The sequence below is a fragment of the Oncorhynchus mykiss genome, chromosome 17 (assembly GCF_013265735.2).
Source record: "Oncorhynchus mykiss isolate Arlee chromosome 17, USDA_OmykA_1.1, whole genome shotgun sequence".
NCBI classification, from domain to species: domain Eukaryota; kingdom Metazoa; phylum Chordata; class Actinopteri; order Salmoniformes; family Salmonidae; genus Oncorhynchus; species Oncorhynchus mykiss.
The window spans coordinates 69,462,864-69,489,873 of record NC_048581.1 but is presented as its reverse complement, the minus strand read 5'-3'; the positions used below and the strand labels follow the sequence as shown (position 1 = coordinate 69,489,873).

Sequence of the window (27,010 nt, the reverse complement as noted above, 5' to 3'; positions counted from 1 at the left end):
GTCCCCAGGGGGACATCGTTTGTCTCTGTGAGAAGGATAAGGTAGCTGCTGCAGGATTTGCTGATAATTAAGTTGTAAATTGCAGGTGCTTATTACCAAAGAAATATAAAAGGAATATAGAAATACACCCAATATTATGTAACATTGGAAATGTATAGAAATAGCCTATACTAGACAATGGTCTGCAAATTGCACATTTGGAGGATTGTAAATGGGCATACCATTTTTTCATAGGCTCTCAGTTTTTAAACATGATGACACTGTAGATAACGCCTGATGACCCCCTGGATGTCTGATCGAAAGAGGTTAAGTAATATAAAGTGTTAGGTAATAGACAAAGTGGAGAATGGTTGTTGACAGAAGGCTGTCAGAATGGTGCATCCTTAGCGGAGTTGCCAACAAACCGGATGCATCCGGTGTTCAGGCATACATCCACTTCGACCTAGCTTCCTCTTCAGCAGGAAACCTTTTTACGCCTGCTACGTTAGGTTAGAATAGAGTGTCAGATATAAAGCGCACTGAGCGCCTCATTCTATTCTACAGGATACAGGGGAGCTGCGCGTAATATTAGATCATCACTCACAGAGTGTAGTCTAGCGTGCAGGAGGGGATGAGGGAGGACAGAGGGGTTTGCATGAGAGAACTGAATCAATAAACTGCTGCGGAGTTATTATATTTGACTGCAACAACTGAGTGACTATATGTCACATTGGTGCTGCGCATTTGCACACAAGCCCATGGAATACAGTCCTGTCGGACAGTTTGATGAGAAGTCACTGGTCCTGTAGCGGTTACCCATCACTGCCACATAATTACGTTTCATAGAAGCTGCAATCGAGACCCGCAGTTGCCTGCCATGGGTGCTATTTTGGCTTTGATTCTGGCGACCTGTTTGAGCGGAGTTTGGGGATGCCAGTTGCCCCATGACTGGAGACCACAGACGGAGGCGTGCCGCGCGGAGCTCGCAGAGATTATCGTTTTCGCCAAGGTGCTTGCGCTGCACAAGGACTCATACAGTGTGTACAACTACTTACCTTGGCAGTATGACACAGACCTCTTCTTCTCTGCCGAGATCGAGCTGCAATGCGACCAGGCGTGGGGCAGCATGCTGGAGGTCCCTGCTGGTTCCCGGTTCAATGTCACCGGGCTGGGCTACTTCCCATGTTACTCCTATAGCGCAGTGGAGAACAACTCTTACTATTTCTTTTTGAGGTAAGATACATTGACATCCTGGTGTTGGAGGTGCGTTTATCACTGTCAAGTGTGGCGGTGTTGTAAGTCAGAAATGACACAATCATAATTCAACAGAAAATAGGCATACAGTGATTTGGTTGTGTAATTGCCTGAACTTGTGTCTAGATACAATATAACCCTTACATTTCCAGCTGTTATTCTTTTTTACAGTCACAATGAGAAACTTGTGTTCGATGAATACTTGGTGAAATAGAGTTGAGTGATGTTCTGGCCCTTAGGATTCTCTTGGGATGCAAACACAGCAATAATAATAACCCAAACCTGCTGTTTGTGTGTGTGTGTCTGTGTGTCTGTGTGTGTGTGTGTGTGTATGATATGAAGCATGTTATATGGAGTAGCTAGATTGTGAGATTAAAAGCAACAAATTGAAAAGAGGATCAGGTACCAGTCATTCTGAAGTTACGCCTGTAATGATACTACAATGTCTACCATGGACAGATGCATGATGCACATTTGCTCAGATGTCACACCTGTCACAGGTCCTAATGTGGGGGAAACAGATGGGGAAACAGATGGGGACACAGATGGAGAAACAGATGGAGAAACAGATGGAGAGAGAGAGAGAGAGAGAGAGAGAGAGAGAGAGAGAGAGAGAGAGAGAGACTCAGCACAAGCACCACCAGTGAATTTGACCCAAAGTTAACTTTGTCTCACATATTATAGGTAAAACATCTGTTCTACTTTGTGATAGTTAAAATGCCTTACACAATTTACAGCATATCAGTAGATTTCTTTCCACAAAGGCAGGTTTCATAATGTGAGATGATTGACACCTTAATACTTATCTCCCTTGGTTTTAAAATGGAACAACACATCAGTCTTTGAAAAAGTGCCCATGGCATTCCAGCTTCTATAATTACAGAGTCTGACAGTTCCCAACAGCTTAGGGGAGACCCTTAAAGCTGGAAGTTTAGGCTGAGGGTATTATCTCCACACCAACCACAGGCTGGATGGGAAGCCCTTTGTATCCCAACCACAGAACAACCCTGATGAATGACACCAGGCCTTCTGTTCTGAGAGATGAACTTGTGCCGACAGGTTTAACTTGTCTCATGTCCTGTGTTTCTTTCATTCTCAGCACCTAGAACATTTAAGTGCACATTCTATCAAAGAGTATTTCAAAGGAATTCCAGTGTGGAGTATTCAGCTATTCCGTATGGAGGTTCACGGCCAAGTACAGTAATGACTGTGTGTTTACATAGTCAGGGGGAGAGTGTGTATATGTGTGTGTTTTGTTGATGAGTTGGATGGCCACCTACATTTTGTATTGTTTTTTTGAAGACACCAGGTTCACAGGCACCCTGCTGCCAGTCAACACACACACACACACACACACACACACACACACACACACACACACACACACACACACACACACACACACACACACACACACACAGGAACTTGTGTGTTCTGTTTGAGAGGAAAGGTTGATGGTGTCACTATGTAGCCGTTCTCCATCACTGGGAAACCCATCAGGCCTCAGGGTTTTTGCTGATCTGAAAGTCTCCTCATCCTGAAACTACAAACCAGCCCTGCAATCAGCCAGGAGGCCCTGGAAGGAAACTACCTAATAAGGATCACAATAAGACACAGACATACATACGGGTCCAAGGATTCAGTGTGCCATGAAAACTAGAATAAAAAATCCTACGTATACATGAAGTGTGTTAAACTGTCACTCAAAGTTACATAAAAAGCCTATATTAGAATATGCCTCCTCTGATGCATCTCTGTACTACCTCCCTCCATTAGGATGCCGGGATGGGGGGGGGTCTGTCTGAGCCCCTAGTGTTGCTCTGCAGCTTCTCAGCTAATCTTAGACCTCCGTCGTAAACATTTAACAGAGGAGTCTCCAGTTCCAGAAAGCATTGTTCTCGTTGTTCTGCAACGCTGGCACTCTCAGGCGCTGAATCAGCAAGCTAATGCTGAAAAGTTTCCATCAGAGTCTCCAGTGAGCTCCCATTTCCTGTTAAAGCCCCCCAAACGACACAGTCTGAAACAGCCTCCCCAATCAATCACGTCTATGAGTGCTCAGGACAGGACAAAGGGGAGTTTCATATATGAAGAAATGCAACAAGGAGTCTCCCACAGGACCAAAACTGTAGACTTGTTGATTGGTCTGCCTGTCTGTGCCAAATGTAGTCATCTCAATCCCATAACATTGTTGCTTGTCTGCTGTTAAACAAAGTGAAGGACAGATTATTTTTCTTGGTGATTCTGTGAGTAGAATTTGTGGGTTAAGGCTTTACAGTTTATGTTTCGGTTATGACTTAATAGTTCATCACTTGCTTTCATCTAGCCAAATGGAGTGAAGGGGTCATGACAGCTATTCATTCTGAACTCTCAAGGATGTCTCCACATGTTCAGTCAATAAATCTCAATGCAAGGGTGGTGCTCTGGCGAGCTTTAAGCCTCAAGACACTCAGCTGCCTGCCCCTAGAGAGGGCTACTTTAATTTGGAAGAAGCCTCCTTCCCTATGTTTTAATTCCAAGAATCACCCATCTGAAAAGATAGAATAGGTGAAAGTACTGAGAACAATAAACAATAGCTATAATCTCTCTATTGTGTTCAGTTCACTTATGTACTGTAAGCAGGACAAGAAAGGATGCTTGCTTGAATAACTGAGAGACACAGCATAGTGCTACTGGGGGAATTGACTCCAGAGTGTCTGCCTTAGTTTCCATTACCATGGAGAGAGCTTGGTATTTGGCTCAGGTATATTGCACATCCCAGCGGTTCCCCTTTTGTTTACTTCCTCCTTTGACTCTTTGGTGTGTGGCTGAACCATGAACCAACCAGCCAGCTGGTTCCATTTTGACAGGGCAAAACTCACCAGTCAAACCGTCACAGAAAAACAAAGAAATAGGAGACAGGCTGCATGGAAACATTAATTAAACCAACATGCTCTTGACTAAACAAGGTTAAGACTAGATGACAAGCTTTCCTAGGGAGGACCAGATTTTTTGTGTGGAGGAATGGGAGAGAGAGGGAAGTGAGCTCTGTTTAAAGTTGGGGAATTTGAGAGTGGATGTGAAAAAGGGTCTGAGAACCAGCAGACGTGTACGCTCTCTGGAAGCCATTAGGGTTTGAAACAAAGGATAATCCCTATAACTGCTGTCCCATTGACTGTACTGTATGCAGTTGATACCTTATGCTGAGAGTGTAATGGAGATAATATGTTGGTTTGGCAGAACTTTGACAATATAGCTGGCTAATACAGACACAGCATCCAGGATAGCTAAACCAGCATAGACATTATTTTTCTTAAGATATCGTTTTTTTCTACAACCATTGACTGGGGAACTGTTTGGGAATGTATACGTCAAGTGGTTAGGACATAATTATGTGTCTGCTAAGTGCCATGGAATTTGTAGAAGCTGAGAAGAAATTGAAACCAGTGGAAACATTGGCCGTTAAACTGCATTTACTAGTGCTGGTTGACATTACTGCGCCATCTGGGAGTATTTGGTTGGTTTATACATCGAGTTGTAATCCTATAGGGACCAAATGTCTCGAAACTTACATGCTAGACTTGTGAAGTAGGGGAAACACTGGCCACAACCCTCAACATGCAACAGAGCAGAGAGAGACAGAGTGAGAGAGGAAGGGATGGAGGGAGGGTGAGAACGATTGAGTGAGGGATGGAGGAAGGTAGAGAAAAAGAAAGAGGGACAAAACATACTGTTTATGAAATATATAAAACAATCCACAAAGCCATGCTTGTCAGGATGGGAAAGGAGTCATGTCTCAGGAGCATGGAATTAATTAAAACCAGTGCATCAGTTATTGTTTTGAGGAAGATATTGGTTCCAGTGTCTATCAAAATATGCAGTGAAATTAATTTCAAAGCCATTGAAATGAACACACACACAGCCATTATCAGTGGTCATGTCCATTGTGAGTATTATCTTGTGTCTTGTGTTCTAAATAGTCTGGTAATTAGAACCATGCACATTTTGGGGGCCAACAGTACAACACAGAGTGTTATTCCCTCTGGATCCTCTCTCCCCATCCACATAATTCTCAGGGTTGACCTTGTGTTGCCCCTGCTTACATTCCAGTGCCACAGTAGTTCATCATTATCAACATTATGAGTGACCCCCCACTGTAGGGACAAAACATCAGGCTGTCTGGGTCAGACAAAAACATACACTGTAAAAAAATACTTTTTGGATCAACCAAAAAAAAAACATTTCAAGTTGCAATCCATTTCTTTCAAAGCTCAACTTACTTTTCCCCTTTGGTAAAACCTAATAAATAACCTAAATCCTAACTAATATTTAATGTAAATACAACCAATTTTTTCATGTTGTTCCAATTAGATTTTTCCATTTGATATTACCTATACAAATTGGGTTACAAGCAATTAAATACATTTCCTGTATCAATAAATTCAGTTGGTACAATAACATGAAATCATTACTCATATCACATTCTTTACATAGACTTTCACATTTATTGACTTCAATAGTGTAATCAAATGGTAGCTAGCTTACCAATGAAAACTTTACCAAGCTCTTTAGTATCATTGCAAGCAAGTATCATTACAGATTCAGTGCTGGCAGTGCACATGTTCTACTTTGTGTCTTGTCGTTACTATCATTACATGTGAAGACTGTTATTTTATCAAATGAATTCTCTATGTATAATAATTATTATGTGATTAAACTAATCAGGTAAACTTTAATCAACTAGGAAGTCGGGGCACCACGGGAAAATGTTTATAGTCTCTACTTCCCAAATCGACTGTTCATGTAATGAGTGCACTGAGAGTCGGGAAGCAAATTCAGGGAGTGAGTGTTTTAATAAATAAAATAAACAATGAACACAAAACATAAACAACACACCGACATGAAAACAGAGTCAATAACACCTGAGGGAAAAACCAAGGGGAGAGACAGATATAGGGAAGATAATCAAGGAGGTGATGGAGTCCAGGTGAGTGTCATGAGGTGCAGGTGCGCGAGACGATGGTGACAGGTGTGCGGGATAATCAGCAGCCTGATGACCTAGAGGCCAGAGAGGGAGTATACGTGACACTATATTTAAATTTTTAATTTCTTATCGAGTACAGTCTTCTATTAATTATTATTAATCTTTTCCTTCTGTCAGTCTCATTCTAAACTTTGTAAAATTCTTGGTTATCTGCACGAATCCTAGCATAAATTATGAATCTGCAACATATGTACAAATTGGATTAATTATTTATTTACTTACTAACTAAATAATCACAGAAATACATATAACAAACACAAGATATTGGTTAATAACAATGATGGAAAAGTCCCCTAGTGGGCTAAACCGATATGACAGCTTGGTGGACAAAAGGAAAGGGGTGGGACTGAGAAAGAGTGGGAAAGACAAAATGGATTCAGTACACACAGTCTATAATTATATTAATTGAAATGCTAATCCTTTGCACATGAACGGCCGCTCATCCAAGAATAATTGCAATGTATATATATTTACGCCCGTATGTCGTTGTTGTCTTCTCTGTTGGAATGCTCAATCATCCTGTAGGATTATTCAGAGTCTCTGCTTTTTATGGTTGAACGTGGTTAGAATGATACTTCAGAGTATCATTCAGAAATGTTGTCATAGAATAGATGCTTCGGCAGTTGTCAGTATTCTCGTTCTAGATTTATGCAATTTCTAGCTGCAGACTAGTAATTATAAGTCTAAGATTTGCTCTTATTCTGTGGGGATCGATAATCTCAGAATTTAACAATTTCCAGCCGTGTAGCCAATGCTCCACGTATAGTCTTGTCCTTTGGTAGAGTTGTAGTTTAAACCACTTCACACACCAGTGTCACCCAGTATGTTTTGGTCTTAGATATTCAACCATTTGCAAACTTAGCTTACACTGGGGTTTTATACGTTTCAGTAGAAAAGGGCGGTTCCATGATGCCGATGTAATGTCTATGCTCACGTGGGAGTGGCCACTGACTAGTTCATCTTTATATGAAAATCCATCCTGTCATTTAGAAGGTTAAAATCACATTACATCTTTTCACAAACAGTTAAATATTTAACCACATATGTTTCACAATATTTAGATGTAAACCTGACAGCTTGGAAATATACACTTTAAGAGATACCATTATGTGTGTTTCCTATCCTTCATCAGTACTTATGAAAGTGAAAGTCACAAACTGTGGAAAGATAGCACCCTCCCCCAGGGCACACCGTGACATTCACATAGAGAATACAACATAACAGATTAATTGCAATGACATTCACTCTCACGGGTGTCCAAAAAGAACAGCCTGAAAGCCACGCCCCCAATAAGCCACACCCCCAACTCTTCTGATAGACTGCTGCTGCAACATTGCTGCCACCGCTATGCAATGTGCATCTGCATGAGGTGTTGAAAGCAATTTAGAAGCATTCATTCTATTAAAAAAATCACAATGATCTGTCAAATTAATGACAATTTATTTTTAAATTGTTTATTTCACCTTTATTTAACCAGGTAGGCCAGTTGACAGCAAGTTCTCATTTACAACTGCGACCTGGCCAAGATAAAGAAAAGCAGTGCGGCGAAAACAACGACACAGAGTTACGCATAAACAAACATAGTCAATAACACAATAGAAAATAAAGCATATATTTTTTATTTTATTTTTTATTTTATTTTATTCCAGACAAATTAAATAGAATAGGTTGAATGAAACAAAACGTAATTTTAGATTATACCAATCAGTAAAAGCCATCCAACTTTTTACAGTGTAGAGCTGACAACACACAAACACTAATGAGGTACCTTTTTATTTTGTGTTTTTGTGCCATCCTCGATTTTCGTTCATCACCCCCAAAACCCCAAGTATGCAAAGACGTATGCTGCCATGACCAACATTTTGATGGACAGAGAAACAATAAGCAAGCTTTTGATGTCCCACAAGGGAGACAAGATGGAGTCCAGATGTATGGACTGCCTGCTGTCGAGTGTCAACCTCCAAGCTAACACTTCCGCCTCAGTCTGACACACTTCTAATAGCTGGAGAAAATGTGACCCGGGTGGATTGAAGGTCCATTCCAGTTTTACTCAAACAACATAAAAAATAACAGCTATAAGACTGCATGAGGGTTTTCTGTGTGTGTGTGTGTGTGTGTGTGTGTGTGTGTGTGTGTGTGTGTGTGTGAAATTCAAAAATTGCATCTTAATCTCCTGTCTATCTGTGTTCCCCAGGATGGATGAGAACTACAGCATTATCCCCCACGGGGTTAACTTCCAAGACCCAATTTTCCCAGACACACCAGAGAACCACCGCATGTTCGCCAGCCTCTTCCAGTTCTCCAACTGCACGGCCGGAACCATGGTCCACAGCTACACCCCAGAGTGGGAGGCTCAGGAGGACAGCCGGGTACGAATTCAACTAACCTATCACTCCGGTTTTTATGTGCCGTTGTTAAGAAAGTCAGAAACAGCAACTCCTAAATAGCAGCTCCTAAACCACCAAAGAGCAAGACTGGCAAGAAAAACTGCCAAGGTTGGAAGAATCTCATCAAAACACATGCAGGAAACCTTTGACAGCCACACTAATAGACAGCTGATCAATTTTCTTTGCTATTCCCTTTTAATCCATTTTGGTCCCTCCTTGGCTGAGGTAGCATTCAGCGTACTATGTCCCAGCAAGTCCTCCATGACCACTTGCACTTGAGAGCCCAGTAAGGATTAACTAAAGGACAGTGCTGCAGAGTATTGTATGTTATGCTTAACCTACACTTAACCGCCCAATCAGGGAACTTTGCCTATCATGAAAGGGATCTCAATAGGAGCCCCCACTTCACAGGGGATGGAAATGCATGCTATCCAGAAATCATTCTGCTAATGGTGGCTTGTGGTTAGGGCTAACCACAGTCTTCAAAGGTCCAGTGAGGAGAGTAAGTGTAATATGTTCTTGGTATGGCTTATATGGCTTGTAAGTGTAATATGTTCTTGGTGTCTGGGAGACCAGAATTATTTGGGTGGTGGATAGAGGCCCTGCTCTGATCAGTAGTTGGTCCAGGAACCAAATCCCCTTGGTTTGTGCTTCTCTTTCATGTGTGTCAATGCAGGGTAGAGTATGTTGGCTGTAGAGCAGGATGTGGGATGTGGCTGAGAGACAGGGAGCAGCAGGCCTTTTAACCATCTATGGGGTTTTCTACTATGAGCACAGAATTTACATTCATTAGACTGTACTGCCTGTACCTGAGCCTTTCATACCGATGTTATGGTAGGTGGGCAGCCATCAGTTTAGTGATGACTGTTTATATAGGTAGAAATTATTGGATCAGTTTCAAAGCCCTGTCTCGTGGTTGGCGGGACATTGTTGCTCATCAAATCCAGATTGAAGTAGTTTGTGGGAAAAGTTTGCCTCATAGACATTGTAAAATACCTAAATGCTAATTAACATACTGATGAGTATGAAGTCTACACATTTCTACATAACATATCCATGGCTCAACTCAACATTTCAGTGTCAATTTGCAAGATAAACACTCATGATCACGTCATAGTGTCATGCATAGTCCCTCAATAGTAACTAATAATCTGGCATTTCAACGTCTCTGGATTCCATTCATTGAACTCATGATTTACACCAGTCTTCTCTGTTTCCAATCATGTGCTGACTACACATAAAAGCCTTCTGTCTCTCTGACAGAATAAGAATGGGCTTAAGTTTCCATTAACGACCACATCTCAGCTCAAATCTGTAATCAGAGGCAAAGCCAAGGTAATGCACAAAGTAATTTGTATGATTACACTCTTATTACTAAATATCTGAATGGAATGGCTAGGCCCACAGGCTGGACTGCTGACAGCATAACACAGTCATATTGTCATCATGCCACACAGACATGACTGTGACTTGTGTAAGAGTGACAGTCTAGGGCCTTCACATGCAAAACTAATGGAAATTACCCAACACACATACTGTCATGATTATAGTTGTAGATTTCCTGGGTTAGACTGAAATTCTCATATGCCCACTGGGATACTCTTAACTGGGGCACACAGCTGTTTTCCCTCAAAAACCTTGAAGATGTCCCTCTGCTAACGTGGGAAAATGTCCCAGTAAGACTGGAAATATATTTCTTACTAAAATATATTTCTTACTGGATGAGTGTCAAAATTGCATGTTATGTCTATGTTTCTGTTGAGTCTGGGTCTCTACCATTATGACCACAGTGATAAATCGTCCATCTGCCACTTCAGATTAGTTTGTTGGTTTGGTTGTGTAAACAGTTGAATGTATTACTGTTTTTAAACTGGGTTGTCTGCCATGGGAAAGATATGATAGGGATAGCATTCAGACTTTGGAAGCATGCACACCAACTCCGTAGCTATGGTGCAGGTGTGGACCATACGTGGGAGGTAGATGCTCAGATCACAGTCCAGATATATTCAAAACTCCAGACATGTTCAAGGGCAATTAAATAGGTATGTGTCCACAATGGAGCTTGGTTTAGGAAACCATGGACTATCCCATAACAATGGTAGGGAGATGTGGAGATAGGGACTTTACTATAGGTACCTCTGGTCTGAGTGAAACACATACCCAGTTAAAAAAACAGCTCCACCTCTCCTTCCATCTAGTTTTGTTACCTGGAATTTGTTGTTTAGGGTTATCTGCTGAGTGGCCTGGTTGGTCTTGAGGTAATACCGCAGCCGCCGACACACATACTGTATCTACAGTGTCGGCATAAGTTTGAATCCGGCTTACTGCCCTTTCACACAACCTCTCTCTATCTTTCCCGACGGCCATCCTCTCCCTCTATATGTTCAATAAAGTCAGAAAATACCTTAAAAATATTTTTACAAAATGGTTACCTGCTGAGCCGCTACAACATTTTCTGAGTCAATATCACTGTCGCAATCTAACGCTCAGATTTTTTTTTTAAACATGACAATAACCTACATTTTTTTAAACATTAACATCATGAAAACAGTTCTGTAGGAGTGAGGTTTGTGAAGTTAGCCTAATACATTAAATCAAATTGTATTTGTTACATGCGCCGAATACAACAGGTGTAGACTTTACCGTGAAATGCTTACTTACAAGCCCATCACCAACAATGCAGTTCAAGAAATAGAGTTAAGAAAATATTTACAAAATAAACTAAAGTAAAAAACGAAAATAAAAAGCAACACAATAAAATAACAATAACAAGGCTATATATAGGTGGTACCAGTACAGAATCAATATGTCGGGATACAGGTTAGTTGAGGTAATTTGTACATGTAGGTAGGGGTAAAGTGACTATGCATAGATAATAAACAGTGAGTAGCAGCAGTGTAAAAATAAAGGGAGGGGGTGTCAATGTAAATAGTCCGGGTGGCCACATGATTAATTGTTCAGCAGTCTTATGGCTTGGTGGTAGAAGCTGTTAAGGAGCCTTTTGTTCCTCGACGTGGCGCTCCGGGACTGCTTGCCGTGCGGAAGCAGAGAGAACAGTCTATGACTTGGTGGGCTGGAGTCTTTGACAATATTTTGGGCCTTCCTCATGGATGGCAGGAAGCCTGGCCCCAGTGATGTACTGGGCCGTACGCACAACCATCTGTAGAGTCTTACGGTCGGATGCCGAGCAGTTGCCATACCAGACGGTGATGCAACCGGTCGGTGGTGCAGCTGTAGAACATTTTGAGGATTTGGGGACCAATGCCAAATCTTTTCAGTCTCTTGAAGGGAAAAAGGTGTTGTCATGCCCTCTTCAAGGCTGTCTTGGTGTGTTTGGACCATGATAGTTTGTTGGTGATGTGAACACCAAGGAACTTTAAACTCTCGACCCGCTCCACTACAGCCCCGTCGATGTGAATCGGGGAATTCTCGGCCCTCCTTTTCCTGTAGTCAACGATCAGCTCCTTCATCTTGCTCATGTTGAGGGAGGAGTTGTTGTCCTGGCATCACACTGCCAGGTCTCTGACCTCCTCCCTAGAGGCTGTCTCTTCGTTGTCGGTGATCAGGCCTACCACTGTTATGTCGTCAGCAAACTTAATGATGGTTTTGGAGTCGTGCTAAGCCACGCAGACATGGGTGAACAAGGAGTACAGGAGAGGACTAAAAACGAACCCCTGAGGTGCCCCCGTGTTGAGGATCAGTGTGGCGATGTGGTGTTGCCGACCCTCACCACCTGGGAGCGGCCCGTCAGGAAGTCCAGGCTCCAGTTGCAGTGGGAGGTGTTTAGTCCCAGGGTCCTTAGCTTATTGATGAGCTTTGTGGGTACTATGGTGTTGAACACTGAGCTGTAGTCAATGAACAGCATTCGCACGTAGGTTTTCCTTTTGTCCAGGTGGGAAAGTGCAATGTGGAGTGTGATTGAGATTGTATCATCTATGGATCTGTTGGGAGGGTATGCAAATTGGAGTGGATCTAGGGTTTCTGGGATTATGGTGTTGATGTGAGCCATGACCAGCCTTTCAAAGCACTTCATGAATACCGACGTGAGTGCTACCAGGTGCTAGTCATTTAGGCAGGTTACCTTTGCTTTCTTGGGCACAGGGACTATGGTGGTCTGCTTGAAACATGTAGGTATTGCAGACTCGGTCATGGAGAGGTTGAAAATGTCAGTGAAGACACTTGACAGTTGGTCCACACATGCTTTGAGTACACGTCCTGGTAATCCATTTGGCCCTGTAGCTTTGTGAATGTTGACCTGTTTAAAGGTCTTGCTCACATTGGCTACAGAGAGCGTGATCACACAGTTGTCTGCAACAGCTGGCGCTCTCATGCATGCTTCAGTGTTGCTTGCCTCGAAGCATAAAAGGCATTTAGCTCATCTGGTAGGCTCTCATCATTGGTAGGCTCACATCACTGCGCAACTTGTTTCCCTTTGTAGTCCATAATAGTTTGCTTGCCCTGCCACATACTGTATGACGAGGGTCTGAGCCGGTGTAGTAGGATTCAATCTTAGTCCTGTATTGACGCTTTGCCTGTTTGATGGTTTGTCTGAGGGCATATCAGGATTTCTTATAAGCGTCCGCATTAGTGTCCCGCTCTTTGAAGCGGCAGTCCATGGCTTTTGGTTGGGATATGTGTGTATGGTAACTGTGGGGACGATGTCGTCGATGCACTTGTTGCTGAAGCCGGTGACTGAGGTGGTATACTCCTCTACTCCTCATTGGATGAATCCCGAAACATATTCCAGTCTGTGCTAGCAAAACAATCCTGTAGTTTAGCATCCGCGTCATCTGACCACTTCTGCATTGAGCGAGTCACTGGTACTTCCTCCTTTAGTTTTTGCTTGTAAGAAGGAATCAGGATGATAGAATTATGGTCAGATTTGCCAAATGGAGGGCGAGGGAGAGCTTTGTATGCATCTCTTTGTGTGGAGTAAAGGTCTAGAGTTGTTTCTCTCTGGTTGCACATTTGACATGCAGGTAGAAATTAGGTAAAACTGAGTTAAGTTTGCCTGCATTAAAGTCCGCGGCCACTCAGTGCGTCGCTTCTGTATTGGCATTTTCTTATTTGCTTATGGCCTTATACAGCTTGTTGAGTGCAGTCAGTGCCAGAATCGGTTTGAAGTGGTAAATATACGGATACGAAAAATATAAATAAAAACTCTCTTGGTAGATAGTGTGGTCTACAGTTTATCATGATGTACTCTTCCTCAGGTGAGCGATACCTCAATATTTCCTTGATATTAGACATCGCGCTACAACTGTTATTGACAAGTAGACAAACACCCCCAACCCCCGTTTTACCATACGTAGCTGTTCTGTCCTGCTGATGCACAGAAAACCCAGCCAAATGTATATTATCCGTGTTGTCATTCAGCCACAACTTGGTAAAACATAGGTATTACAGTTTTTAATGTCCAGTTGGTAGGATAGTCTCGAACGGAGATCATCCAATTTATTTTCCAGTGATTGCACGTCGGCCAATAGAACGGATGGTAGAGGCGGGTTGCACACTTGCCGATTAATTAACATGGCACCCCGATCTCTGCCCCATGTATTTCTGTCTTTTCTTCACGGGAATGATGGGGATTTGGGCCTGGACTCGGAGAAACAGTATATCCTTTGCGTGGGAATATTTAATGAAAATTCTTTATCCAGTTCGAGGTGAGTAACCACTCTTCTGATATCCAGAAGCTTTTTTTCGGTCATAAGAGACGGTATCCGACGGTATCCAAGGTTCCGACTTGCAATTCCAATTTGGATGATCGTTCAGAAAAAAAAATTCTAGTTGGATCTAGTTTTTTTCAGAGTTTCCAGTTGTCTCGAATGCACTGAAGTAAGAAGTCTGAGATTTCTGTTGTTTAGAACCCAGCATTAGTCTCAGTGGATGGAGGGAGAGAACAGCAGAGGGTCCGCCTCTCACGGTCCCTGCTCTCTCCTTCCTTTCCTCTGTTGAGACTGACCAGAAAAACAGGAGACATCGTCTTCCACCTCATGGCGAAACTCCAGTCATACCGCATCTGCCTCATGCACTAATTCATGATGTTCCTATGACCAGAGAAAGTGCAATATTCCTTGATATTAAAATACACAACGAGCTACTAATAATCATCAAAACGCAGGGCTATCGATACACTTGGGTACTCATTAATTTCAACTGCAGAGGGAGTGAAAGTAGGGAGAAGTGTGTTTTGTAATAGGGTTGAATAAAAGCAGTGTGGACAGTGCTGAATAAAAACTTAAACATGAACTCACTCATTAAAACAGGAGATCTTTGCTGTTTTCTTTGACAGTCTCCCTGTGGTCTTGGTTTTAAAAGTTAGGAAATCTCACATAGGCTACTATCAAACCTTGTTGTGTCCGGGATCGTGGAAGCTGGAGGTACAGCTATCCGATTGGCCAGCTCAGTAGGCACACTCGATTTAGCCCCAGATCTCCCAGTACGCAGGGTAGGCAGAGTTAGTATTTTCAGACAAATGAAATTGTTCAAAATGGAAACACTTTCCTTACCCGGTGTATAGGGCTTCTGAATCAAGTGCACCTGCTGGCAACATGCTTAAACAAAAGAAAAAGAGCACAAGCCTTTATCCTTGCCTTTTCTACAGAAATGTTTGGTGATCGTTTAGGAATGCCTTGACGATCGACCGGTTGGTGACCACTGCTATACTACCTGGGGCAGTCTGCCTATAGTCTGCCTATCCTTTTTCTGTAGCAAGACGGTGCCGACAGAGAAGGCTGCCTCGCTTCTGGTCCTTAGGAGAATGTGCATTATTTCGTTTTTTTATGTAGTATTTCTTACATTGTTAGCCCAAGTGTTTTTTTCATACAGCCGGGAAGAACTATGGATATCAGAACGACGTCACCTAAAATCCTCACAAACCTTTGCAGATGCACAATTGAGAGCATCCTGTCGGGCTGTAACCGCCTGTTATGGCAACTGCACAGTCCACATCCTTTGTCTGAACCACCCAGGGCATTTGAACTGATTCCAGAGGCTGACTCAAAACAATGCCACCGTAGAAGAGGAAGATGCCAGCGGTCTTCTGGTCAGACTTCGGAGGCGCACCTACCACCCACCGCTTCCGAGGATATTACTCACTAATGTCCAGTCTCTATAGATAACAAGGTCGACGAAATCAGGGCAAGGGTTGCTTTCCAGAGAAACATCAGGGATTGTGACATACTCTGTTTCACAGAAACATGGCTCTCTCGGGATATGCTGTCGGAGTTTGTACAGCCACCTGGATTCTTTGTGTGTTGCGCAGACAGGAATAAACATCTGTCCAGGAAGAAGAAGGGCAGGGGTGTATGTTTCATGATTAATGACTAATGGTGTAATTGTAACAACATACAGGAACTCAAGTCCTTTTGTTCACCTAACCTAGCATTCCTCACAATCAAATGCTGACCGTGAGAATTCCATGAGAATTCTCTTTGGTTATTGTCACAGCCGTGTATATCGCCCGTCAAGGCCATACAACAACGGCCCTCAAGGAAGTTCACTGGACTTCATGCAAACTGGAAACCATATATCCTGGGGCTGAATTCATTGTAGCTGGGGACTTTAGCAAAGCAAATTTGAGAACAAGGCTAACCTTATTTCTATAAGGATATTGACTGTAGCACTTGCGCTGGAAGAAAAACTGGATCACTGCTACTCTAACTTCCGCGATGCATACAAGGCCCTCCCCCGCCCTCCCTTCGGCAAATCTGACCACGACTCTGTTTTGCTCCTCCCTTCCTATTGGCAAAAACTCAAACAGGAAGTACCCATGCTAAGGACTAGTCAACTAGTCAAGATTGTTTTAATCACACAGACTGAGATATGTTCCGGGTAGCCTTATAAAATAATATTGATGTATACGCTGATTCGGTCAGTGAGTTTTTAAGGAAGACAAAAGAAAAAAGAAGCCAACACGTTTGGTGTTCGCCAAAAGGCATGTGGGAGACTCCCCAACCATAAGGAAGAAGGAACTCTGGTCAGATGAGACTAAAATGTTGCTTTTTGGCCATCAAGGAAAACACTATGTCTGGCTCAAACCCAACACCTCACATCACCCTGAGAACATCATCCCCATAGTGAAGCATTGTGGTGGAGGATGCTGTGGGGATGTTTTTGATCAGCAGGGACTGGGAAACTGGTCAGAATTGAAGGATGATGGATGGCTCTAAATACAGGGACATTCTTGAGGGAAACCTGCTTCAGTTTTCCAGAGATTTGAGACTGGGACGGAGGTTTACCTTCCAGCAGGACAATGACCCTAAGCATAGTGCTAAAGCAACACTCGAGTGGTTTAAGGGAAAACATTTAAATGTCTTGGAATTGCCTAGTCAAAGCCCAGACCTCAATTAAATTTAGAATCTGTGGTATGACTTAATGATTGCTGTACACCAGCCGAACCCATCCAACTTGAAGGAGCTGGAGCAGTTTTGCCTTGAAGAATGGGCAAAAATCTCAGCAGCTAGATGTGCCAAGCTTATAGAGACATACCCCAAGAGACTTGCAGCCGTAATTGCTGCAAAAGGTGGCTCTACAAAGGTATTACTTTGTGGGTGAGTAGTTATGCACGCTCAAGTTTTCTGTTTTCTTGTCTTATTTCTTGTTTGTTTCACAATAAAAATATTTTGCATCTTCACAGTGGTAGGCATGTTGTGTAAATCAAATGATACAAACTCCACAAAACATAAATTTTCATTACAGGTTGTAAGGCAACAAAATTGGAAAAATGCCAAGGGGGTGAATACCTTTGCAAGCCACTGTATGCTTCTCCCAGGAGAGAACCTGATAGCACTTTGTATGGATAGCCCATCTGTAGACGCTTTATCAGTAACATTTAATCTAACTAATCCTAACCCTAAACTTAAACCTTACCATAACCCTAACCCTTTTCCTAACCCTAACCCTAAACTTAAACCTTACCCTAACATTAAACCTTATTCTAACCCTGAACTTTACCCTTACCCCAATGCTAACCTTAACCCTTATCCTAACCCTTATTCTAAACTTAACCCTAACCTTAGCAAGCAGTTGCTTATCAACAGAAAGTTTGTTGATAGCATTATCATCTGTAGAGCATCTACAGATGGATTATCCAGACTATCCAAATAAAGTGTGACCAAGACCCCAGTATTACTTGCCTAGTTAAATAAAGGTTAAATAAAAAAATATATACTTTTTTTTGTTAACACTGTTTGATTTCAGCTCTGTGTTGGGGGCTGCTACTTAGGGCCATAAGGGACAGCTCACCCACCACTCTGACCACATTTCTAAAGCACAAGGCATTTGCCATGCATCTTTCTACCAACCACTTTCATATTTCCACATGTCCTTAGGCCGCTCCTTGGAGAGAACCCCCCCCACCAGATTAGTTCTGTTTAAATTACATGTTTTCTATTTTTCCTTTTCGTTCCTTCTCTGGCCACATGCACGCCTGCTGCTGATGGATAAAATACAACCTCTTGTGGCTCACTCATAATAAAAGCCCGGAACACACTGAAAGACATATATATGAGCTGTTGTTTCTGCTGGACAGGCCAAGGAATGCTACGTTCCACAACTCCTGCACGTTAGACAAAGCCCCTGTACATGGGGTGTAACGGCTCTCGTCCAAAGGAGAGGACCAAAGCGCAGCGTTGAAAGTGTTCATGATTTTTATAAAAAAAAACACTCAAAATAACAAAAGTGAAAAGTGCACAGTTCTGTCAGGTACAGACAATAAACAGAAAACAAGATCCCACAAAACCCAAAAGGAAAATGACAACTTATGTGATCCCCAATCAGAGACAACGATAGACAGCTGCCTCTGATTGGGAACCACACACACACAGCCAAAAACAAAGAAATAGAAAACATAGACTTTCCCACCCGAGTCACACCCTGACCTAACCAAACATAGAGAATAAAAAGGATCTCTAAGGTCAGGGCGTGACATGGGGTTCCATCACTTATCAAAAAACAGCAGGACTGAAAATAACACAGGATATAACAAATGGTTTTAAACTCTTTCAAAAGGGAAAGAGATTATCGAAATCACAGGAGGCTGCTGAGGGGAGGACGGCTCATAATAATGGCTGGAATGGAGTAAACGGAATGATATCAACGACATTGAAACCACGTGTTTGTGTTTGATACCATTCCATGTATTTCGTTCCAGCCTATACTATGAGCCCCCAAATAATGTGCAACAAGCCGCCTGTGAATGAAATACAAGTAGACGTAGCTGTTTGTCTTGGATGATTTAACACTATCAACAAACATGCTAGGTTACTCTCCTCAGTGCTACCACTGTTAAATGATGACACATGTTATCATTCTGAAGACCTTACCTTGTGTTTACTGTTAATCATTGAAGTTGTGCGACGTACTTATTTGAATGAAGGGAATATTCCTTATTTGGGTTGATGATGTGTATACTAAATGGCAGTTGGCTAGTATGTTGGACATAAGAGGTTTCTCACTAAGTCTTTTTGAGATGTACACTATTGTTTAAAAGTTTGGGGTCACTTAGAAATGTCCTTGTTTTTTAAAGAAAACCACTTTTTTTTTGTCCATTAAAATAACATCAAATTGATCAGAAATACAGTGTAGACATTGTTAATGTTGTAAATTACTATTGTAGCTGGAAACTGCAATTTTTTATGGAATATCTACATAGGAATATCTACATAGGCGTACCATTATCAGCACCCATCACTCCTAAAGAAGGCCAGTTTTATTGCTTCTTTAATCAGAACAACAGTTTTCAGCTGTGCTAACAAAATTGTTAAAGGGTTTTCTAATGATCAATTAGCCTTTTAAAATGATAAACTTGGATTAGCTAACACAAAATGCCATTGGAACATAGGAGTGATGGTTGCTGATAATGGTCCTCTGTACGCCTATGTAGATATTCTATAAATAGTCTGCAGTTTCCAGCTACAATAGTAATTTACAACTTTAAAAATGTCTACACTGTTTTTCTGATCAATTTGATGCTATTTTAATGGACAAAAAAATTTGCTTTTCTTTCAAAAACAAGGACATTTCTAAGTGATCCCAAACTTTTGAACGGTATTGTACTTTATCTCCTAGCAACATGAAAAAGATGTTTGAACAAATAAAAATGTAATTTTGCATTCAAGTAGAAACACATGGACAGTAAATTAGCCAATGTCTTTCCTCCTTAATCTCAATGTATTATCTTTCAAAGGATTTGGGTCTAATTATATGATATAAGTGACACGCCCTGACCTGAGTATTCTTTGTTTTCTTTATATATTTTGGTTAGGTCAGGGTGTGACGAGGGTGGTATGTGTGTTTTGTCTCATCTACGGTTTTAGCACTGTCTAGGGGTTTTGTAGATTTATGGGGTTGTTTACATCTAGGTGTTTTTGTAGGTCTATGGTTGCCTAGATTGGTTCTCAATTAGAGGCAGGTGTTTATCGTTGTCTCTGATTGGGAACCATATTTAGGCAGCCATCCTCTTTGGCTATTTTGTGGGTTATTGTCTATGTGTTAGTGGCCTGTGTCGGCACTCGGTTTCATAGTGTTTTGTTGAAGTGTTCTTCTTGTTTTTCGTCATTCAATAAAATAAAGAATTCACGCTGTGCTTTGGTCTACTCCATACGATGATCGTGACAATAAATAAAACAAATTTGAATCTGTCTCAGACTTTCCATCACTGAAGTGGAACAGTTTCTAAACTTACTATTAATAAATTAATGTGGATTAACATCATTACCATTTTAGCATATTCACACAAGGCAAGCATTTGTTTTCTGAAATGTGTTTCAAAGAAAAGAGGTTTTGAGATTAATATCTTTGCCTTTTGAAGTAAATTATAGATTTCCAAACATTAAGACTGGATCAGGAACTTGAGTAACCAGATGATCCATAGAATCAGGGCTGAATTAGTGTAACAACTTGGGGTTTGTGTAACGGATCATCAAAAGTCTAAAATAAGGATGTGGTTATCATGTTAAACAACAGCCTGAGAACTTGTTCTCTGAACTCATTATCTGAATCTATTAACAATTCTTAACCTCAATCTGTGGTGCACATTAGCATTTTACCCACTTCCTGTTGACTAACATTCCTGTTTCCTCCAGCTGCTGTGTTCAACGGTGCAGAAGGCCCTGTTTGAGGAGGAGGAGCGGGTGAAGACTCTCTCCCAAAAGGTGCGATCTTTGGAAAAGGCCAACAGCCACCTGCGGGACAAGGTGAAGAACATGAAGCGCCTCCTACGCCAGGCCAAACGAGACACTAAGGACCAGCAGACCCTCCCCCTGAAACAGCTGCACCACGCCAAGCCCTCCCACCCACACCAAGACACCACACAGGACCAGAAGAGACCCGCACTCAAAAAGATCCTCACCAAGATGATAAAAAACTGAACCCTAACCAGCCGCCACCACCACCTGTTGCACTGCAGACATGAACAGGCTGTTTAAAAGGACATAAGGATTGTATAGCATGTGACATCAGGGGAAAGATAGGTATGCTAAAGATAGGTACTGTATGCAATACTGTATCATGTCACAAGTTAAGGAGATAGAGGATTTGCATACCCTTAATGTGTTGCAGACTAGTCACACCTTTAGAAGAAAGTGCTTTGAGCAACTCAAAAATGTTTTGTATTCTTCAGAATTTTCTCATTTTTCCGTACATTAATATAATGCTATAGAATAGCCTTCAACATTTCTCAATATGAATGCAGTCATGTCACACCTATTTCACACACATACACTTTGTTTAGATCTATGTGAAATGCCTACACTACAATGTGATAAGCATTTCTTGTCATAGCAATAACATTGTGTCACTGTTCTTACCACAGAAAGAGTAGCAGGACAATTTGAGGGGAACGTTGGCTTGGATCAAATGTGATTTCCAACCACAGACTGAGACAGTGCTCATGCTTCATTATGACTCACTGGTTATACAACTGCTTCCTTACAAAAATGCATGCTGGGGGATATATGGTAATCACAAATTCCCCATCTCATACAACCGGGTCCTTCCTAACCCCATATCTAATCCCAACCTCGCTCCCATATCCCCCTTTCCTAGTTCCCCTCACCTCAATACCATACAGTAGAGATCCGTGCTGTTCTGTGAAGTCTTATCCTGTGAGGATATAATATTGACAACTGAACAAATCGTAAATAGCTCAACGCTGGTCCCAGCTCAATTAGGTCAATAAAGTCTCACCCTGTCATTTCTACCCACCTCGCACATCCCTAACATGCCCAGGCCTTCCTGCTGGCAGGTTTTTCCCCAGAGTGGAGTTCCATGCCATTTCAATGCCAGGTGAAATGCTGTCGTAGTAGCTGGGAAACTAGTGGGAAAGTCAAGGCAAGGGCTACAGGTGTGATGCCAATACCATGCCAGGGACCTCACACTGCTGACTTGAGGATGCTGAACTTAAACCAGTCATAGGCCTGCTGGCTAAGAACACCTGCTTCACCTTTTACATTGTGTTACATGTAAAAGGTTAATTCTGTCCTTAACAACTGATGATGGATCAGATCCAGAGTCACAGAGTACTAGCCTCGTAAATACCGGACTGATATCCATACAGCAACATTTGTGTAAGCTCACAGGATCAGGCGGCTTTGCGAGGCTTAAAGAGTACAGGGAGTTTGATTTAATGACAACACAGGCAATAGTCTGCTGAACTCTTAATATCTATGGCTCTGATCAGCTCTCCCTTCCCTCAGCAGTCCCAGCCATAACCATTTCACACCAAACAACAAGAGCTGCCTTGGACCAGTTAGGACAGAATGTACGGAACCCTCTTTTTTTTAACACAGCACACCCACCCACACCCAACACCCGTCACTGCTCTTACAGGAAACCAATTTTCAGGACCGAGGGTTGTAAACACAGGGATAGTGTATTGTTGGCCATAAGAACAGGTAAACACACTCATGTTAAATTAAATAATATTAATATGATATTAACAAACATGCCCAGACTCTTATTAGCAAGGATACCTAGGGGTTTTAAATTCAGTTGAAATCCCCCAAATTCTGTTCAAATTCAGCTATTTTTATATGGGAATTATTAACCAAGAATAACTACAAGGACTTCCACATTTATTGTTAATTTGTTTAAGATTCCAGCTTTTTGTGGATGGTTTTATACAGTTTCAGTATACTGAGGGAAAATTTAGTTTTTATGTTGGAAAACAGGGTGCTGAGCACTCAATAAATACAACCACTAGCCAATGAGGCATGATGGGGTACCGTAAAATCTTTTCCTGTGTCCGAACTGAGAGGCATCCCTAGTCTCCTATTATGTGTTGTACTTGGCTTGTATGTTTATTTCCTTTTCAAACAATAAGCATCTGGTTGCCTTTAACCTTTAATTCATGTATGATAGCAAATAATGACAAAAATAAACTTTCATTTTTACAAAGTTTGTTTCGTCATCTTGCAATTTCTCAATAGTAGGAACCTTCAGCATATTATTAGCAAAACTGTTGTGATTGCCTTCCATAGATGCAGGTGTAGCACCGCAAAGATCAACACTGACCATTCCACAATCTGAACCTGGTCAGAATCTCATTATAGACCAGCACTCATTAGCAACATCCAGGTCACTGGTGTGAAGCTCTGCATCCCGATGGAACAAGGTCTTCATATTCTAGCAAAGTAGTCTGCTGAACATTAGTATTTGGCACTGTTCAGACCAATGTCACTTTACATTATGTTCTGTGTTTGGTAGGCCAAACCTGCACTTTTCTCACATGTGGTTTGGAAGGCGAGAAAGTTCGAACAAATATTATAGAGAAGTTACCAGATAAATCTACAGATTACCACCTCCTTTTCCCAGAGAGTTACATGGGACAGGGCTGATATACAGATAACCCAGTCAGCCAAAGAGCTTTCAGCACAGAGATCAACTGAAATTAGTTCCACATTAGGCTGAGGTGTGAAAGCAGTTTCTTCCCTCTACTCCCCCACCACTTGGAGTAGATTTGTGTTGTATAGTATACCCTCGAAATAGACTGGAGGATATTTGAATCCATGATAGTTCCCAGAGCCATTGGTAAGATGTTGAGGAAAATTTGTATGGGATTTAAAATTCCAAGGGGTGCCATATTAGCACCAAAGGTTACGAATCGATTACATTCAAATTGTCATGGAATGTTTGGCGCCATCAGGAATAGTTTGCCAAACTCGTTTTATCTATGGCTCTGGTATTTCAACATAGATGAGTACAGCCAAATGTCAGAGCAAACACCGGGAGAATTTAGTTGCAAAGAGAGCATGCAGAACAGACTTGTTGTTTTCAAACAGGACTCAAATCAAAAACAGACAAGATGTTTCCTCTGTTCTCCTCTGTGACGGCATGTGATAGATTACTTCTGGCATTTATGATATCTTCAATGTGATACAAAATGAATAAATCACTCTCTTCTCCATGAATATAAAGCAGGATTATAAATAGCCAGCCCATATTTTGACCTCTTCCCAAGAGCCTTTTGTACATAGTTGGGCATAGCGATTGTGAAAGGATAATTTCCTATCTGGAATACTCTTTCAGGCCATTCTCAATTTTCTGTATGATTTCCAGGAGAGAACTGAACCCAAACTCTTCCACATGGGGCTATTTCATAAAAAGAATAAAGGGAAAAGGGGGAGTAAAACTCAGAAATGACCACATTTTAAGGTGTGTAAGCCTCTTCCAGTCGTGAAAAAGGAGACATATCACAGAGAATATGAGTATGGGTGAGTGTGAGGGACATTTACGAGCCTTGTCTCTGTGTTTGGGGCCTCTGGCAGGCTTTGGTTGACCTCCGAAGGGGAGACAGTTGCAGAATATAACTCTCTCCATCCACCCTCTCCCAAAGCACTACATCAGACGGCTTTGCCTGCAGGAATCTGCCATAGCCCTGTGGAAGTGGGCCAAAAATGATATACTCACGCTGCCTTCTCAACATAAACCCTGCGCGCACCGACAAGCTGCAAAACAGATGTCAGATAATACGGCCACATTTATGGTGGTCCTCCCTGGTGCATTCAGTCTAATTATAGACCTGGTCTTATTTTATTTATGTGTTTTTGGGTGTTGTTGTTTTCATATAATTTAAATGTTGGAGTATTCTGATTGCTGGGATAATAAACGGTAAAGGGATTTAGGAATATTCAACTGTCAGTTTTCCCTTGAAAATATTGCATTAATTATCTATGTAAAGTACTAAGGCCGGGATATACACTGTAGGGGTTATAAGCATTGCCGTTTTTAAAGGCAATGTTCCCACGTTCGTGGTAAACACTGCTTATGTTGGCTCAATCGGAAATTGCCTTTAAAACCTGCAATGTCTATAACCCATGATTGGTTTGAATCCCTGCCAAATTTCATGTAAAATACAATTCCTTACACATACATTTCATTATAAACTCATTAGGCTCTCAAACCACCATTTTATCACTCCTATGTATATTGTTCAATGTGGTAATCTCTCTCTCTCTCTCTCTCTCTTTTTCTCTCTCTTGTTTCATCCCGTCATCTGTTTCTTTTTCTACTCTACCTTGGTTTATTATACAGTTGATCAAAACAAATAATTGAAAAAAGTGGTGAACTCCAACAGGCATCCATATCTACAATGCTTTGTCTGTATTTTTATAAATTGTATTCACTAGGTATTTTTATAATTGTATTTTATTTCACCTTTATTTAACCAAATCAAATCAAAAGTATTTATATAGCCCTTCGTACATCAGCTGATACCTCAAAGTGCTGTACAGAAACCCAGCCTAAAACCCCAAACAGCAAGCAATGCAGGTGTAGAAGCACGGTGGCTAGGAAAACCAGGTAAACTAGTTGAGAAAAAGTTCTCATTTACAACTGCGAACTGGCCAAGATAAAGCAAAGCAGTGCGACAGAAACAACACAGAGTTACACATGGAATAAATAAGCGTACAGTCAATAACGTAATAGAACAAAAAAAAAGTATATATACCGTGTGTGCAAATGGCATGAGGAGGTAGGAAATAAATAGGCCATAGTAGCAAAGTAACTACAATTTAGCAGATTAACACTGGAGTGATAGATGAGCAGATGATGATGAGCAGATGATGGTGTGTAAGTAGTGATACTGGTGTGCAAAAGAGCAGCAAAGTAAATAAAAACAATATGGGGATGAGGTAGGTAGATTGGATGGGCTATTTACAGATGAACTATGTACAGCTGCAGCGATCGGTTAGCTGCTCAGATAGCTGATGTTTAAAGTTAGTCTCCAGCTTCAGCGATTTTTGCAATTCGTTCCAGTCACTGGCAGCAGAGAACTGGAAGGAAAGGCGGCCAAAGGAGGTGTTGGCTTTGGGGATGACCAGTGAGATATACCTGCTGGAACGCGTGCTATGTGTGGGTGTTGTTATCGTGACCAGTGAGCTGACATAAGGCGGAGCTTTACCTAGCATAGACTTATAGATGACCTGGAGCCAGTGGGTCTGGCGATGAATATCTAGCGAGGGCCAGCCAACTAGAGCATACAGGTCACAGTGGTGGGTGGTATAAGGCGCTTTGGTAACAAAACGGATGGCACTGTGATAGACTACATCCAATTTGCTGAGTAGAGTATTGGAAGCTATTTTGTAGATGACATCGCCGAAGTCGAGGATCGGTAGGACAGTCAGTTTTACTAAGGTAAGTTTGGCGGCGTAAGTAAAGGAAGCTTTGTTGCGGAATAGAAAGACGATTCTAGATTTGATTTTGGATTAGAGATGTTTGATATGAGTCTGGAAGGAGAGTTTATAGTCTAGCCAGACACCTAGGTATTTGTAGTTGTCCAAGCATTCTAGGTTAGAACCGTCCTGTATTTCATACAGTATAAAGTATATTAACTCATTCTAACAATTATTTTATTCATTCAACCTAAGCGAGATCTACCATGTAAACATGAACAGTCTCTGGCCTGGGTCACTTCTGCTTCTGTTGGTAATTACTCAAATATGTCCCATATGAGCCAGCACTTCCTTTTAAGCATAGGAATCCCATCTCCTTTATGTTTTTAATCTCTCACCCTACAATGAAAACCCAGAAGATATGCACTTGGCATTCCAGTGTGATTATCCTACATTCCTTAAGGAGTGCTGGTAAGCAGCTTGTACAGCTCCAAAGTTGTATAATACATGTTTCATTGTTTAATGATTGAACCTGTGATACATCACCTCCTGAAGATATTCTATGAATCGCTTTGGCAATCGGTTTGGTGTCAGATGTTATGTACAGACATGCCAATAAAACAAACTAAAATGTGTATTATGGTAACCCTAACCGTAACAAGGTCAGCTTAGATTTGAAGTGCATGCATGACTGTGTCTGTATCTCAGTACTTTTCCAGCTGTGTGTTTTCAGCGAGGACTAGGTGATTTCCATCATT

General features: G+C 41.6%; 1 protein-coding gene across 1 annotated transcript; it reads left to right on the top strand.

Annotated features, from left to right (window-relative positions):
• Positions 1-480: 480 nt before the first annotated feature.
• LOC110494483 (coiled-coil domain-containing protein 3) lies at positions 481-23,040 on the top strand. The gene is made up of 3 exons (XM_021569591.2): positions 481-1,212; positions 8,448-8,622; positions 20,727-23,040. The coding sequence occupies exons 1-3, from the start codon at positions 857-859 to the stop codon at positions 21,009-21,011; spliced, it is 816 nt and encodes a 271-aa protein (XP_021425266.1). The 5' UTR covers positions 481-856; the 3' UTR covers positions 21,012-23,040.
• The last annotated feature ends 3,970 nt before the right edge of the window (positions 23,041-27,010 follow it).